The following is a 17,802-nucleotide window of genomic DNA, read 5'->3' as shown; positions in this document are numbered from 1 at the left end:
TGTATGCACATACATACACACATATACTCACACACGTAAACTATTGTTATACAGACAAGGTCCACGTTCACAGACTCAACTCCTCACTCCTCTTAGATGGCAACCCGGACGCCCCACCCAAAGAAACCTTTTCTCTTTACTGAATATGGAGACTTCCCCTCCCTTATCTACCAAGGCCACAGAGTTTAACAATAATTTATACAACATCGGTACTATGTCTGTAACTAACCTAGAGACAGAGAAAGAAGGGGTATGTGGGCAGGTTATATGTAAATACATCATTTTACATGACGGACTTGACTCTCAAATATAGACTGAGAAACCACTGTGTATCCTTCTTAAGGATTCTCAGGTGGTTTGGTTTGTTAGGAGCGTAGATTGCCCTTGAACTTGCTTTACCCAGGCTGGCCTTAAACTCCTGGTCCTTCCGCCTCCACCTTCTGACTGTTGGGATTCCAGGAAGATGTCACCATGTTCAATTGATCTCAGCTTTAATAGGCGCTATTTATGATTCACTGACCAATAATGGGGTGAGTGACATCACATCAAATCAAGACATCCTAAGAAGTATGAGATGGAGTTACTAAGCCGTGAGCCCTCAGAACAGAAGCCTTGATGCCCACAGCCGCACCCACTGGGGTGCACATGCTCAATGACATCTGTTTTTCTGCCCCAACTACCATGCTAAAAACTGGGTTCAGAAGGGGAAAGGAAGAAATAATAAGATCTCCAATTAGCTAATACTTGCTAACCCAAAGGTCACTATAGAAATATGGAGAACACAAGCACCCTTCGCTGAGGGTGCCAGCACTGAAAGACAAACCCACCTTCCTGCTTTGAGACCTGAAGCTTCTGACCATTACAGAAGGCGCCTTTCCCTTTCCTGCCAGTGTACATCTTGTCTTCCACACAGCTGTACACAACTCCAAACTCCATCTGCACAGAAGCAAGGAGCTTTTAGCAAACCTGGGTATTTATTCATTAACAGCTATCATTTTGTGAAAAAGCAGCAAGAAAATCTAGGACATTAATAAAATATATTCCAACAGCTGCAGGGGAAGCATTGCCCAGACACAGTTGGTCGTCGGAGCCCCATCCTTAGCTGGCACTCACGTCGATGTGGGGCATGCTGTCCCTCTCCTAGCTCAGACAGACAGGACTTTTTGTGTTTTGTATAACGAACACTGTGCTCTCCTGTATTAAGATTCCTGCACATCCATTTGCCCAAAGATCCTTCTTCTCTTGTAGCAAACTAAGGATTCAAAAGCAGACAGCACTCCACTGCTCGGGCTGCCTATCTTAAAGGCTTATTTAGGATCATGTGGTGTGCCAAGTGACCAGTACAGCCTGGGACCAAGAGTTCATACATAGTGACTTACGTTTCAAATGCGTGTGTGTTGCTAGGGATTCAACTGAGAGATTTATATACGCTGGGCAACCATGCTACCACTTAGCCTTGGGCTTTTATTTCAGACATTTCTTTCTTTTTTTTTTTTTCGTTTTTGGTTTTTCAAGACAGGGTTTCTCTGCATAGCCCTGGCTGTCCTGGAACTCACTCTCTAGACCAGGTCAGCCTCGAACTCAGAAATCCGCCTGCCTCTGCCTCCCAAGTGTTGGGATTAATTTCAGACATTTCTTAAGTATTGTGTTCCTGCTGATAAAACCGAGTGCTCAGGCTCCTCAAATACAGCAGCCGAGTAGCCAAACAGCAGGGTACAGACCAAAGGGCCCCCAGTGACTACAGCCCTCACGCTACTGGGGTTCGTATGTAAGTATTCATTCACTCATGTTCCTAAACCGCATTTCCAGCCATCCTTCATCCCCTGGCACATGAAGCCATGCTTACAAATGTCCTGCTCCATCTGAGGCACTGTAAAGCCACATTAAGTCGTGACACGGCTGTGTGTGTGACTCTGACGGTCACCAGCCTCCTTCCATCCGTTCAAGTTCTCTTTCCGACACTGGCTTCTTGGGGAAACAGGCCTTATCTGCTGGGAATGTGTGTGAACATGTCCCCAGTCTTGTAGCTCATATTTACAGGTGGCACAAACCAAAGATGACAGTTTTACTTTTTCTCAGAAAAGGAAAGCAAAACCATATATTTAAGACATACCTCTTTATTTACAACGAAGCCAATCGAAACAGCTACAAAGGGAAACCTTAAAAAAGAGACAAAAACCCACAAACTAAACAAGACAGAATTTAATTTCAACAAGTATGTATATAACTGTTTTCAAATCAATTCTCATAACCCCTGAAGTAAGATGGAATATGGACTGGAGGAAGGGTCAACACACGCACGCATGAGATGCCTCTACAGACATTAGCTACGTTCCTTAACATTGGTCACAGTTGGAAAAAAAAATTCCTTTCATTTTCCTCATCAGCAGTTAAACATAGGTATCAAGGAGAAAAAACTATTTGTTTCCATTCTGATGCGAAACTTGGGGCTGGATGGCAAAGATTTTAAACTGTTAGCCACAGTGATTTTTATGGCTTCCAGTTTGCACACAGACCATCTCACACAAGAGTTTTTTAAAAAGTTCAGCAAAATAGGTTTAAATGTAACTGGAATAAGCTTAAATACTAGACTGAAAATAAGCTTAAGTATTTAATGTGGCGTTCTTATTCTAATAAAAACCCACCACTTTTTATTCAATATATCTCAAGCAGAAAATCACACAGTGAACACACAACAGGAATGACAGTAACATGCATACCGATGCACAAAGTTAGTCGTTCCGTCAATGGGGTCAATGATCCATGTGGGCTGGTCTGTGAAGACTGTCCTTTCCCCAGCTGCCACGGATTCTTCACCAATGAAACTGAAAGCAAGAAACACAAACTCCAAACATCTAAATTGGATTCAGGGCTTTAAGCTTCAAGGGTCCACCATGAAGCACAAGCCAAGTCTATACTGCTGTTCTATTATATTGTTGCTCTATTAGAAAGAAAGAAAGAAAGAAAGAAAGAAAGAAAGAGAGAGAGAGAGAGAGAGAGAGAGAGAGAGAAAGAAAGAAAGAAAGAAAGAAAGAGGGAGGGAGGGAGGGAGGGAAGGGCAGGGAGGGAGGGAGGGAGGGAAAGAGAGAGAAAGATGATGATAATAATAAACACGAAGAAGCTCTGTTTTCCCTGAGCAAAGGCGTGTGAAACAGTACAGAGTCCTAAATTCTAAATGCAATGTTGACATAAATACAGGGAAAACCCCACACATCTGAAAAGGTCATCCTTAGAATGAGAAATTAAGAAAACACAGCAATCGTAAAAGCAAGAGCGCAGGGAGGGTGTGTCAGCACGTGCTACAATCCCAGCACTTAGGAGGTACAGGAAGCCAGAGTCAGTGGTCCCTGGCTAGCCTATGCAAGAGCAAGACTGCCTTAAAATCAAACAAACTGAAAGAAATACTAAAAGACCACAAATTCTCTAGATCCTAGCAAGAGGCAGAGCTCAGACATCACTTCCTTGAGCGTGACCTGACTTCTAAGCCAAAGAATACAGCAGGGCTGAGTTGTACAGCTTCGTTACTGGCCTGGTAATTTCAAATGTTCATACTGTTTTTCCCTCCCGATCCTAGAAGAGCTTCCAAGTAGCTCTGAGAATGACAGAGAAGGAGCCAGGGAAGCTGCCAGCAGACAGCCCACAGGGCCTGGAATTGCCAGCAACCACAGATGTAAAGGACCCCTCAGTCCTACTGGGACCTTGGTGACCCACTGATGGGAACTCTCAGAGACAGCCGCCAGAGCCATGCAGCCAAGCTACTCCCTACTCTGGCCAAACTGTGAAGCACTCTGTCTGTCATTTAGAATGACTTAGAGACGCAATACATAGCAGAGACCAGTTGGTAAGTTAATGAGAATGTAAAGCACCTCCCGAAATGACTGTGTGCAACTGTTAAGTCAATTTTATAAATGGTGAATGAGTTCACTGGTTTTCTTTTCTCCTGTTCTCTTTTTTCTATTTTTTATCCTTTGACACTGAACTGTTTTAATACATATTTGTCCTCTTTTTCCTTTTTCTCTTATTTCTAAGCCTTTTTACTGGAAGGAAGTATGTTCAGTCACAGCTTTAAATATTTTTCCAATGACTAAAAGACTGACAGCGGCCAATGTCACAAGGAGGAAGACGTAACAGCACTGTAGCATAAAACCTTCAAAGGATGGCTTTTAGTTTCTTGGAGTTCTGAGGACTTGTACCTGCAAACAGCACACTACTGCTGACCTTGTTTCCAGCCTGCTGTCTCCTAAGACAGGATCCCACAGTGAGCCCTGGCTGGCTAGACCTTCCCATACATCCTTCTCCTGAGTGCTGAATTAGGGACATCTGCTATCTTTGCTGGCTGACAACAATGTTTTTGGTAAATTTGGGTCTGATTTAGGGTTTTCTATGGAACTTCCTAATCTAGCATTTCTCTCACACATGCGGAACTTTGCAATTCGGGGAGTTTAACGGAGCTCTCCAGATGTGCCCATGGCAGCAGATAATTACATGCACCATACACACATTCCTCCTATCAAACAGCCCCTCTTTCCTGACCCTAAAACCACAGGACAGGCAATCAACCTAACTCACTGCTCTGGGGCTCCTGCTCAGGATTTAGAATCTTAACCAGTGAGGTAAAAATATATAAAAGATTAGTTAGAAACCAAAGTCAAGACCAAAACCACACACACACACACACCATCCAAAGCAACGGCCCAGGCGTCACTCACAGGTGTCTTCCTCCCATCACCCTGGCCTGAGCCGCCCCATACCCTCAAACTCAGCTCCTTTTCAAGTCAAAGTCACCTACTACAACTCTGTATCTAGACATATCTGCCTCATGCACAGGCTGATTCCAATCTAGACGATCTTATCACTATAAAGTGGCAGAAGAGATACCTGTGACACGGGTACTTTTCCTTTATAGAAGACATGAGCATGTTCTCTACTTTTTGGTCAGTAACTGTTACCAAGTCGGCTGGAGAACTTTTAATCATGACATTCATCTCATTTTTTAGAGCTTCACGAATCATCTAAAAAGAAGTTTTGGGTAAGCAAGTAAAAAAAGATGTAAGCAATTTAAAACCAAACAAGAAGGTAAATCACAGAAATAACTTCAAGCATTCAACCAGTCTTAACATGTTCTTAAATGTTTTCTTTCAAAACTGACTATGACACAAGACACTTTTTATTAGGACCTTCTAGGTAAAATAATATGTAATTTCATATCTTTTTTTAGATTCATGACTATTCTCGAAAAAGCTTAACTCTACAAACTGAAAAATCCAGCTGGAGATGCCATGCAGTGTCCGTGATGCTTAACATCAACACAGGCCTAGACTCCACCCCCAGGCCACACACACACATACACCTGTACACAACCAAATACACAAACACACATACACACACACACTCTCAGTGATGCTTAATGTCAACACAGGCCTAGACTCCACCCCCATGCCACACACACACCTGTACACAACCAAATACACGAACACACATACACACATACACACACACTCCCAGTGATGCTTAACGTCAACACAGGCCTAGACTCCATCCCCAGGCCACACACGCACACACACACACACACACACACACCTGTACACAACCAAATACACAAACACACACACTCCCAGTGATGTGTAACATCAACACAGGCCAAGGTTCCACCCCCAGGCCCCACACACACTCAATCTTCACTGTATTTACACACTATGGCACCCAGTGTTGTTCATACCTCTCCAGCTTGTCTTGCGAGGATCACTGCATAGTCCATGCACTCCTGCCAAGGGTCTGCCATTATCTAGACAGTCAACACAGATCAGCAGGCAGGCACTTACACAAGCATTTCAACTGGCAACACTGTGATTTTGATTCACCCCTCCCTGGTTTATAGTTCAATTTTTCCCACATATAGTCCCAGTAAAAATCATTTTGAAATATTATACATTTCACCTAGTAGTAAAGACTTTTTGTTACTGTTGCTGTTTTGAGTCAATGTTTCCCAGTCCAGGCTGGTCTGAAAGCCAAGGATGGCCTTGAACTCCTGACTTCCTGCCTGTACATTCCAAGGACGAGGATTACAGGCAGGAGCTATTATACTCAACAGAAGTATTATCAAAGCAAACCGTGTTCTATGAAGTAGTCTCCCCAAGGGTCCACACAATATCACATTCTGGGGTGTAGCTATTCCATATCATATTGTGGGAGGTGGTGGGGATCCCCCTGAAACTTAGGTAGATGAGGTCAAGACATAGTCTAAAGGTCAGGTGTAGGAGTGGGTGGAGAATGAGATAACACAGGGAAGGCTGGAATAAAAGCACTTTTAAAGACAAAGGAACAGAGACTGTCGGCGTTAACTCCAGGGAGCTGAGTGCTTTGCAGATGGAATTTTTAAAAAAGACAAACAATAAGGTAAAGGTGAAGAAGTTAAGGTTCACAAATTAGAAACACTTGCCCCACGGTATAGGGACATTTTACAGAATGTATGCTCAGTTCTGATTGGAACGTTCTCTGCTTTCCCTCATAACATTCTGAGTGAAGAAAACTCTAGGTCTAAAAACGCAATTATAAAAGCAAAGGTGCCATTTACCTTCTGGACCTCACGGAGGGGAAGCATAACCGTGTGACTTGCCAACTTTCTGCTGGCCTCTAGAGACCACAGGCTTAACTGCGCACTCATGTGAGCTGAGACACTCACCGCAGGCTTGACTGTGCACTAACATGAGCTTAGACACTCACCACAGGCTTGACCATGCACTCATGTGAACTCCTAGCACATGGAACCATGGAGGGGAAGCTGTCATGCCCAGAAAGGGTGGCTGCCTTTATAAAGCCATGCTTTGCCTGCTTCCCAGCTAAGGACAAGTTACCTCCCTGTGCTTCCTCCTTAAGAGCATCTGAAATCTCTACTCTGTGGCACAGGAAAGAAGCACAGGGGACACAAAGCAGACAGACCAGCTGCTGCTGGTTGCTGCTTCATTTCCCTTTTTATTTGATATAAGGTTGTCTTCGAGCTCCTGACTACCCTGGCTCAGTCTTCAGAATGCTGGCTGGGACATATGCTATCATGCCTAAGCACCTGTTCCTGTGATACAAGCATTCAGGTAAGCATATTCAAGGCCACCTTCTGAGTTATAGAATAAACTCCTCATAGCTCTTCAAGAACGGTTCCCACACTTGGTCATTCGTGTTCTTACTCCACCCTTCTGATCTGACACAACTGGACATTCTCGGGCTGGGCTTGCTTCCTCACCAGAAACTGCTCCATTTCACCTAGTGACAACAGGCACAGAACACCTCCCCACTCCCCATGACTGTTTCCAAAGCTATCCACCGCATCTTCAACCCAACACACATCAACCAACAGGCACTTGCAGAAAAACTGTTGTTCCTATGCAGTATTTGGTCATTTGTGTGCATGCTACATCTTCTCAATCAGTTCTAAGATAGTCCTTGAGGAAAGGAGGCTGATAAATAAAAATTCTTAGGTGCCCTAAAATGTCGAGGTCCAGAAGAGGGAAGAGATTAGGGAAGTCAATTAGGTAAAGATTCTCTGGGGTTTGTTCTTGTTTTTTGGGGGGGGCAAGAATGCTGAAATAAAAACCCTGTGCCTTGATATCCAAATATAGCGCTAGCTCTAGATCTCGGAGGCACTTTTCAGCTTTGTTGCTGGTAGTTTACAAAATGTGCCCCAAGTCTTGGTCAATAAATGGCTCAATAAACTTTTTATTTCAGAGACCTTTGCTTCAAGTTTTGTTTTCACGGGGTTCATATTCTATCACCCTTTACTTTGGGAACAAAGTCATACAGACTTAAAACTTTCTATCCTGGACAGCCAAGCTACCCGCGCCACTTGTCCCCGCTCCTGACATCACCGGACCTGGTCCTGTTCATCCCTAACCCTGTAAATTCGTGAGCCAGGGGACTTGCCGTGTAGAGCCCTGAGGGCTTGGGCAGAGTCGGGCTCATTCTGCGACAAAGAACCTCAGAAGACCGCCTGGCGAACCCCCTGGGCTGTTTCCGGAGCACTACGGCGAGCACTGCCGGGAGGAGGGCCCGGCAGCTACCCCGGCCCAGCATGGGGAGAGCTTGTCTGCGGCCCGTCAGAAACCCACGCCTTGGCTACTGAATAACGCTGCGCGGAATGTAGGGACAGAACTGACTGACCTTGCGCGAGCGCACCGCGATCGATCGATGCTCAACCGCCGGGCGTCCAAGGGCTCGGTTCTTCTGCACTTCCGGGAGGTAACGGGGATTGCTCCGACAGGAAGTCCCGCCCCATTAAAACCTAAGAGAAGGGACAGGATGCCTCGAAACCCCGCCTTCAGCCTTCGTCTTCTTCACTCTGCCTGGAGCTGATAGCCAGGCCGAACTTGCCTTTGTAAGATCTGGTCCGGCTAAGTTTGTGTTCTGGCATTTTCCCGCATATGCTTTCTTCTTTAAGAGTCCCCTCTCTGTTTTGCAAATCTTTATTTCTGTCTTTACTAGTTCATATTTTCCCTTTCTCCCATTCTGCTCTTTGGTCACAGATGAATTGGAGTTGTGACTGTCATTGTGCATCTCTCATTTATTAAATCTGTAAGCCTAAAGGAGAGTTTAATTTTATTTTTTGAAGATCGTCAGCACCAACTCTCTTCTCAGTAATTCATTAAGATACAGGTTGTTTGTTGTGGACTTGACTGCTGCAGGCAGTTGCTCTCCCCACTTCCAGCCCTCAGGACTACGGATGAGGCCCAGAGGTTTGTAAATAACATACAAGCGCTCTATCGTTGAGCCACTTTCCGAGCATTGATTTTTAACAGTGTCCCATTATGTATCGTAGGTTGGCTTCTGAAGTCTTTGAGCATCATGCTTTCACTTCTGGTTTACAGGCATGTGCCACCACACTAGACAGCAGTTCTGCCCTTACATGCTCAAAACATAAGTGTTACAACAGTTTCATGAAGATTCCTTTCATTATACTGATGGGGAAACCTAGACTTGGAGAAGTTAGGGCATTTGTCCCAAACTCACACACAAAAGCATAGCACCCTGACTCCAAAATCCACACACAGAAATATACACAGCTCGACCAGGTTGCTCTGGATGACCAACAGAGGCTAGTTTATGGTTCTCAAAATGTTTCCCCACATGGAACAGTACCATGGTAGGTATGTTACTCTTAAATGGAAAACTTTACACCAGATGACCCACCCATAAGAGGACCACAAAGTCCTTGCATTATTACCTGTGAAGTGATTGGTTCTCAGGAATCAAGACAAGAAATTATTAGCGATATATAACATGTCTCAGAAATGAGTGGCAGGGATGGAAAATGTGATTTGTAAACCCACGAAAAGCCAAGGCGTGTCTGATCTTCTGAAGACTGCTGCCTTAAGACACAGATGTGGGTGTCTATCACATACTTGAGGTTGTTTGGTTTCCCACAAAAGGCTTTCAAGAACTTGGTTTTGGGGTCCTCTATCATCAGTTATTGGAAAATAAATATTGTATCAAATGCATGCTGACAGGCATGAATATTTGACCAAATGGAATTATCTAGGCATTTAAAGAAACATCGTCTTTAAGCCTTTTATGAGTGAAGTGTCCCACTGACAAAGCAGGAGAGATGAGGGAGCAGATATCAGGTGTTTTTACATTAAAGCTGTTGCTAGCTTCCGACATCAGATGAGCAGGTCTCCGGGGTTGTTGCAGCCTCTGTTGCTTCTTTAGGTAGCTCAGGGTTTTCGGCACAGTCCATTCTCCTGCCAAGTGCACAAAGGAGTCTGATGTTTTGACTCCATTAAAGGAGCCCTGCAAGCTGGTGTCATAAACTTTGTTGCTGAGTGTGTGGAGGTTGGTTCTGATGGCTGTAGAGACCCCCATACATGACTAGAAGAAAACTCTGAGATGACAGAAAAATGTTAAGCACACACAAGCGTGTACACAGACAAACACACACATACCACAGACACTGGGGTGGGAGGGGCTCTGTTCCACTGACTTAAGCAAACGCTAAACCCTGCATGGTCTCCCAAAGCCCACTGAAGAATTAATTATTGACTAAGATTAAAATGATAAGAGTCTACATAAACCAGGTGGGCCACTCAGGAGTAGAGTCTATTTCCATATTATTCAATATGATTTCATGATTGATGGAACATAGGTAGGACTTACAAACACTGGTCAAAATAGTTAACATTTTCTGTAGTACTAACAGGTTCCAGGTCATAAGAATATATATTATTATCACATAATTTTTATTCTGTGAATAGTGGAGTGGACTTATCACTCCTAAGAGCTACAAACTTAAAACTAAAAACAAAATTTAAAACCTGGCCCATCAGTACTTTCTTTCTTTCCTTCCTTTCTTTCTTTCTTTCTTTCTCTCTCTCTCTCTCTCTCTCTCTCTCTCTCTCTCTCTTTCTTTCTTTCTTTCTTTCTTATTGCTTGATTAACTGAGGTAGGTTGTCCTGGAACCCACTTGCTAGACTAGGCTAGGTTCAAACTCATGGCAATCCATCTCCCATGCATCACTCTTGTTCTTAAAAGCAAGGTATGTTGATAACTTTAATCTTTATTTGATTTAATACATTTTAATGATGCATAAATCTATTCCATAAAGCACATATCTGGTTAATCTGTATCTTAAGCCTCTGTAGAACTCTGTGTTTTATAGATCTGAAAGCTGACCTGAAACATTATCAGTTGCTATAAAGCACAACTAGAAAGACGCCTGTCTTTCGATTGGCAAATTATGTACATTGAGCCGGGCGGTGGTGGTGCACGCCTTTAATCCCAGCCCTTGGGAGGCAGAGGCAGGCGGATTTCTGAGTTCGAGGCCAGCCTGGTCTACAGAGTGAGTTCCAGGACAGCCAGGGCTACACAGAGAAACCCTGTCTCGAAAAAAAAAAATATGTACATTGAGAATACCTCGATGTGTTTGTATTATGTAAGTGGGCTTATATTTTGAGCCTCTGAATGGGCATTTCTGTTAAAAGGAGTCAAATGCTCCAGGGAGGCACCCATTGCTTTTCTGTCAGGATAGACATCCACCAACACAGCATCAGGTCTTTTATAAATCATGGTTTTGTACACTGGACTTAGTGACATAAGAAAGAACAGATTTGGTTATCTTATATCAGCTGGAAACTCTATAGGCAAGAACATTGACAGGAATACCTTAAACCTTTAGGGTTAGGCTCCAAACATAGCTTGGAGTTGATATTTCAGACTACCAGCATGTATCTGTCAGTGATGACAGCTTAAATTTGGACAAAGCAATAGTAAGAGTCAACTCTGTACTCTGATAAGCAAGCACAGTGGATAAACGGGTTATATAATTCCCAGGGCAATCTAATGGAGTTGACATCATCTCCATCTTTTAAAATGAGGGAACTGGACTGTGGGAAAATTATTTTGTCTCCAACAACAGGGGACTAGGCAAATAGGGAAAGACATATCCTTAAGAATGGAGTCTTTTGGGCTTTGTTTGTTTGTTTGTTTGTTTAGGCTTAATAGCCACATTGTCTTTGGACAAGAATATGGACTGGCCTTAGGTTCTAAAAATGTATCAAAATTTTCAGTTATACATTTTTGACGATGTAAAAATATATCCAATGAAGCACATATGGAGGTTTTTTTGTTTTGTTTTAATGCATGATTTAGTTTTGCAGTGTTAGAATCCAACCTCCAACACACCAGCCAAGCACTCTATTACTGAACTACACGCTCCTGCCCAAAGATTAATCAATTATGTGTTGAAGCAGTCTTCATTTGGGTCCTAGCTTGAGCTGTAGCAACCTGTCTGAGTAAGCATATGGAATGCTGGCATGATAGAAAAAGTAAAAATGGGTTTCATGTTTAAAGATGAGGAAGGAGAATAGGAAAAAAAAAAAAAGAATAGAAACTGCTGTAAAACAGCCAGGCTAGCCTACACAGGTATATCCAAGAGGCAGTGCAACTGTGCTCCACACAGAAGCAAAGAAAGACCTCCATAATATGAAAAATATATATAATCCTGTGCCTTGAGCCAAGCCAAAATCTGAGTCAAAAGAAAACCACAAAATGGCAAGCAAATATTTAAATGTCAAGAAGTGGCAGAAAACAAACTGGAAAACTATATTAAACTCACAACAAAGCCTCATAAATGCTTTACCAATGCTTTCTGGACATAGCAAACAGGCTTCTTTGCAGGGAAACTATGCAATCCAAGTTAGACTTTTATAAGATTAATGTGACTGACCAGAGTTAGAAGAAGCCAAGGCCAGCTTGGAAAGGCTTGGGAAAGCAGCAATACCAACTCAACAGTCGTGGGAATGGGGAGGCGGCTGGTGCAGGCATCAGCTAGTGGTAATGAATCTGCATGCCCATTCCCTGAGTCAGCATTTCCTGCCCCTTCCCAAGGACACTCTTTCCTTAGAAACTTAAGGATATAAAGATTCACTGCTTATTTCCATTGGCATTCCTCATTATAAAATCATTACCAAACTAAGACACTGCAAAGGCATCTTATCCCCTTCTCAATGTGTACTGTCAGTTATAAGGTGCTTAGTATGGGTAATGTATAATACACAAATACGTGTGCACATATGTAACATGTTATACACATCTATATGTTACACACACACATACACACACACACACACACACACACACACAGACTCGCACAAATTAACACCATGTCAAGCTTTTAGCCAACTTGAAGATGACTTTAGTGCATGTGTAGTTTTAAGCTCTTAGTACTTTAGCCAGGTCAGGAATTAAGAGTTCTGTAGTTTTAAACTAGAGGAGTTTTTTCATTTTCTGTGCTAAGGAATGGCCATCTCTTAGCCTTGTAGACCAGAAGGAGCAGTAACATTTCACATCCGGAACACATAGCTACTGTAAATGGAGCTACAGAGGCTTCATAAGCCTTGGACTGGGAAAACGAAAGCTGGATGATGGCCAGCGCTAAGAAACTATTCAACATCCCACTTTCGATAGCCACTGTTTTGCAAACAGGAAGAGGCAGCAGGTAGACTTTAGCAAAGGAATAGCCAAACAAAAAGCCCAGTGCAGGAACCAGAAGCCCCAAAAGAAACACCTCTAGGTTAGCCATTCCTAGAAATACCAGTCCCATCCTGAAAGCCAAGTAGACCCCTACAAACATTAAAGTCAAACTCAGAGGCCGCACTACTCTCTCTAAACAGACTGCTTTTTCAGGCACTCTGTGCTTAATGACTACACCAATTGATATTGGCATAAGTATGAAAAGAAGAGTAGACACAATCTTTAAGGCAGGAACATGAAATACACCTGCTAACCCCAGTAGCTGACTGTATAAGTACGAGTTGACAGGCATCATGATGAGGGCCAGGGACGTTGACGTGCAAGTCATCAAAATGGCCAAAGTGACGTCCCCTTCCAGAAGGAGAGCAAAGAGATAGCCTCCACCTCCTCCTGGGCATGTGCAGGTCATTACAAATCCAAAAGCTTGTGCCTTAGACAAGCTCAAAATCTGAGACAAGAGAAAACCACAGAATGGCATAAGAAAAAACTGTATAACTGCCCCAAGAAGTATTGGAAAAGGTCTCTTCCACACTGTTTGAAGCAGTTGGAATTCAATCTTGCAGCCAAAAGCACATTTATTTAAAAGGATCATCGATAAGACAAGCAGGAAGATGTAGCTATTGACATGGATTGGTGCCTGGAAGAGGCTGTCCTCCGTCTGTCTGAACACTCTCACTCTGACATTCTTTATCTCTTCGATGAGGGTTGTTTGCCTACCTCCAGACTCCCAGAGCTGCACAGTCAGATTTGTCTCTCCTGGGAAAGTCTTCAGGTTGATGGTAAAGTCTGTGATGCCCAGGGAGGTCTTGGTCACATTCATCACCTGCAGCACGTTAGGATCCTCTGACTTCACAAGGAGGTAGCTGGAGTGAGGCTGTTTATCTCTGTAGCTGGACCTCACAATGACGGTTTCTTCTGTCTCTGTAAATGACAGCATTTCTGCATTTTGTATATTCAGAAAACTGAGAAATGACTTGCTCGCTTCGCCTGGGGTCACCAATAAAAGTAGAATTATAAAAAACTTGCCAGACATTTTGAAAATTTAAACAAGTCATGTGTGCTAAACCAGTTTTATCAAAAAGCAAAGGAGCATTCTTCTTACAGTCCTCAGTCACTGAAGGCCTAAATGAAGTTAGGTAATAGTTGGGTTTGGTTGGTCAAGGTCCAGGAGGAGGGACTGTTATACTTCAACCAGTATAAAGCTATCTAGTGAGCAAGCGACACAACCAGTTTAACTTGTAGTTAAGAAAACATAAAAATAAGCCCTTGCATTTAACAGGTGTCACTTATCACAAACAAAAACCTAATCTCTCTTCCTGAGTTCCTTATTACCTGGGTATAAACACTTGAAGTTATTACTTTTTGGGTGTCTTTCGTCCATAGGAAAATAATAAAATAAACGCAGCCAGGGGGAATAAAACAAACAAACAAAACCCCTAAGACAGAGACCATAACTTGGGGAACAGTATTCCATCCAGTCAGAGTCAAATGGCCTAACTACATGCTGGTGTGACAGGACAGTGTGTGGTGGTGACAGGGGAAAGGGAGGAGGCGGGGAGGAAGACAGGGAGAGGGAAGGGTGTAGGGGGAAGGGAGCAAGGAGAACAGAAGTAGTGAGAATTGGCATATGAAAGAAGCCAGTCGGCTCAAAGACTGGAAGCTCCTTCCTATCAGCACTCTGTCTTGTAACAAAGTGCGCAAACAACCAACAAGTAAATGTGTCCCCCTCCCCACTACATTCTACACATTCTCTCCTGTCACATCAGCACGTGGTTAGGCCGTTTTGACTCTGGTCTGATGGAATGGTTATACTGATCTCCAAGCTTTAGTGACAAATGTGCCAATCTGCTCTGAACATGCACCACTAAACTTCTAACCTTTCCCCACTTGGTCCACTTCCACCCTGGGAAGCGATTTCTTAATAAACTTTCTTTTCCTATCAGCATCCCTGTGTCCATTCCTAGTCCAGTTGTTCAGGGACACTAAAAATCAGACTTGAAGCAGGTGGCCTTTGTACCCTAATTCACTCCTATAACACTGGGCCTCTAAAGTCAGAGCCACAGTGCCCCAGCTTAGTCATGTGGCTGCCATCATTAGCTGTGTTGGTTGATCTTGAGAGAACCCTTGATGCTAACAACTCTAGAGTTCTGGCACAATTCCACTGGAGAAGACAAACACTTAGACCACCCTTAGTGTCTGTGAATAGGAAAACGTCATGCAGGGTTACCAGCTAACTGGAGAACATAAGGTGGTCATAGCCCAGTAAGTGGCTGCTATTACTGGGCATTTGGAATTTGATGGTGGAAAGGTACTGACCTTAATTTGAATGTAACATGACTCACTATGCACAGCTGAGGTCATGGTCAACTGACCCAACTGTGTCTCAGCTTCCATGGATGACGGAAAGCAATCTACAGACTCAATTTCCCAAATGAGAGGATGCCAGACAATAAAAACTAAAATAATAAACCTTCCACTAGCACTTCTACAAATGGCTATTCTAGTTTTGTCTCTGTGTGTGTCTGTGTCTGTGTGTTTCTGTGTGTCTCTGTGTGCGTATCTAGGTGTTAGAATACAAAGTAATGAGCTTCATCATGGTGTTTTCACAGTTGGACAGATTTTTTTTAAAGGCTGTGCTTGTACGTTAATTTTTTAAATATAGTAGGTAGACTTGTATCATGAATTTATTTCCATGTAGGACATTAAGAAACACTAACCAATGGTGAGAACAGAGAATTGGACTAATTTGCTCAGTGACACCAGTTAAATTCCCAAGGAACCCTTCCCCCACCCCTCACCCCCGACCCAGACAGAGTCTGACTATAAGGCTCTGGCTGTCCTGGATCTCACTTTGTAGATCAGGTTGGTTCTGAACTTAGAGCTCCACCTGCTTCTGCCCCAAGTGCACCACCACAGTTTGCCTCCCAAGGAACTTTAAAGTGACAAAACACCTGACTCTGGGAAGGCTAAAGCAGGAACATCACATGGTTAAGGCCAGCCTGGGGTACATAGTATATGCTTGTCAAATGAATAAAGAGCCAACTGGGATATCTCAATGGGTAAGGGCACTTGCTGCCAAGGTGAACATTTGACTTTGATTCCCAGAACACATAATAGGAAAGAACCAACTCCACAAGTTGTCCTCTGACCACACATACACCAACACTAAATACTGTAACTTAAAAAATAAACCAGTGGACGCTTTTCCTCCCAACCGCTTTATCTAGAGCTTTTGCTTGTTTGTTTGTTGTTTTTCTCTTTCAGGTTCTCCTAACCCATTGTCTTAGTTAGGGTTTTACTGCTGTGAAGACACCACGACCAAGGCAAGTCTTACAAGGATAACATTTAATCAGGGCTGGCTTACAGGTTCAGAGGTTCAGTCCATTATCATCAAGGCAGGAACATCAAGACAGGCATGGTGCAGGAGGAGCTGAATATTCTACAGGTTCATCTGAAGGTTGCTGGCAGATACTGACTTCCAGGCAGCTAGGATGAGGGTCTTTAAAGTCCACACCCACAGTGACACACCTACTCCAACAAGGCTACACCTAATAGTGCCACTCCCGGGGCCAAGCATATAGAAACCATCACACCTATTTCTGAAAACTTCAGAACAAAACCCTAATAAATGTAGCTAGGACGAATCCTATTATCCGGTTTTCTCATGTAATTCCTTGTTTAGATAGGTGCTTGTTAGTATCAAAGTATTACTTCAGTGGTTCATCCACGTTCCTCTCCTATGCTTTGTAGTCTCCCATACATCAAGTAAAAACACCAGGTAGGATGGGGACAGTGTGACCCTACCATTACATTAGGCACACTTAACTGGAAACCTGAGATTGCTGCTTTCAGAGCATCTATCTGGACACAGGGAGTTAGAGGTGAACAGAGACTCCACCCACACCTTGTTCTCTTTAGATTATACATGCCTTAGTTGCTAGTCTGTAGTACCAAGGATGCTCATCCTAGCATCCTGTAGTCCTGTGGGCTCCATCACCTAGGACCTGGCCTAGCTTATGGATGGCGTGCCCACTGTGGTAAATCCCTCTCTGGAGAGCCTTGTCTCTTCTGTCTGATCATTGAGAGGAGAAGACATTTTTCATCCTTCCTAGGTGTCACCTGTCATCTTCTCAGGAGGAATTATTTTTCTGGCATATTTAATTTTCATTCAATTATATGTGCTGGCCACCTACTCTGTCCAAGAATTGTGATTAAAGTACTGGTTGGTATTAAAACTTTAGGTATCTCAAAAAAAAAAAAATCTGGTATGTGGGCTTTTAAAGGACTCTAACTCCAGTTTGACAGTTTCCAATAAAACAGCTATTGGAACACAGCTCTACTTACTCATTTATTTGCAACTTGCCTTCCAAGTCTGTCTGCCAGCTCCAAGTTTATCTGCTACCTGAGTGTTCTTCTTGTGCCTACACTGGCAATCAGACACTGATGTTACAAGTAGGCACACAGGTAACTATAAAGGAATGAACTTAGAGCCTGATAAAAGCAAGTGTACTCCTTAATTAACCTACTGCTGTGAAACTGGTACAGAAAGGGGCAGGGGTGCAGCCTTCCTTCCCTAGTGAATGTAGTCCTTCATCCAGTAGAGACAGAAGACATTCATTCTCCTCAGGTGTAGACAGAAAGCAGTCCCCAGGAGGACTTATTTCAATTTATAGATAAAAATGCAATAATTGTCTGCAGCAGGATATTTATTCACATTGTATTCACAGTGGAGCCCAGTGATTAGGCAGTAGAAGAGGAAGTGGAGCTGGGAGAAGAGAGGACGGGGAG

The 17,802-nt window shown here is 43.3% G+C and overlaps 2 protein-coding genes across 3 annotated transcripts in view; both read right to left on the bottom strand.

Moving 5' to 3' along the window:
- The window catches only part of Impa1 (inositol monophosphatase 1), a 17,232-nt gene extending 9,003 nt beyond the window's left edge, over positions 1-8,229 (bottom strand). The window contains exons 1-6 of the mRNA XM_028765705.1: positions 8,152-8,229; positions 5,720-5,785; positions 4,879-5,012; positions 2,721-2,825; positions 2,114-2,159; positions 828-936 (exon numbers count right to left, since the gene is read on the bottom strand). Coding sequence (XP_028621538.1) covers positions 828-936; positions 2,114-2,159; positions 2,721-2,825; positions 4,879-5,012; positions 5,720-5,782 — 457 coding nt within the window. The 5' untranslated portion in view covers positions 5,783-5,785; positions 8,152-8,229. The remainder of the gene's footprint in view (positions 1-827; positions 937-2,113; positions 2,160-2,720; positions 2,826-4,878; positions 5,013-5,719; positions 5,786-8,151) is intronic.
- An 831-nt stretch (positions 8,230-9,060) lies between these two features.
- Slc10a5 (solute carrier family 10 member 5) lies at positions 9,061-15,452 on the bottom strand. 2 transcript variants are annotated; one of them, XM_028765704.1, is made up of 2 exons: positions 13,261-15,452; positions 9,061-9,868 (listed from the first exon to the last, which is right to left on the bottom strand). In XM_028765704.1, exons 1-2 carry the CDS (start codon positions 14,045-14,047, stop codon positions 9,702-9,704), a joined length of 954 nt encoding a protein of 317 aa, XP_028621537.1. In that variant the 5' UTR covers positions 14,048-15,452; the 3' UTR covers positions 9,061-9,701. The 2 variants fall into 2 exon arrangements, with proteins under 2 accessions (XP_028621537.1, XP_028621535.1); XM_028765702.1 differs by lacking the exon at positions 9,061-9,868 and having other exon boundaries at positions 12,235-15,452.
- Between the last annotated feature and the right edge of the window lie 2,350 nt (positions 15,453-17,802).

Source organism: Grammomys surdaster, unplaced genomic scaffold (assembly GCF_004785775.1).
Source record: "Grammomys surdaster isolate TR1022 unplaced genomic scaffold, NIH_TR_1.0 63, whole genome shotgun sequence".
In the NCBI taxonomy this organism is placed as follows: Eukaryota; Metazoa; Chordata; class Mammalia; order Rodentia; family Muridae; genus Grammomys; species Grammomys surdaster.
The sequence above is the reverse complement of the archived record's forward strand: the minus strand, read 5'-3'. Positions and strand labels throughout refer to the sequence as shown.

Bases quoted from the DNA above. Each gene is read 5' to 3' on its own strand.
- Slc10a5 (XM_028765702.1), bottom strand. From the start codon at position 14,047: ATGTCTGGCAAGTTTTTTATAATTCTACTTTTATTGGTGACCCCAGGC.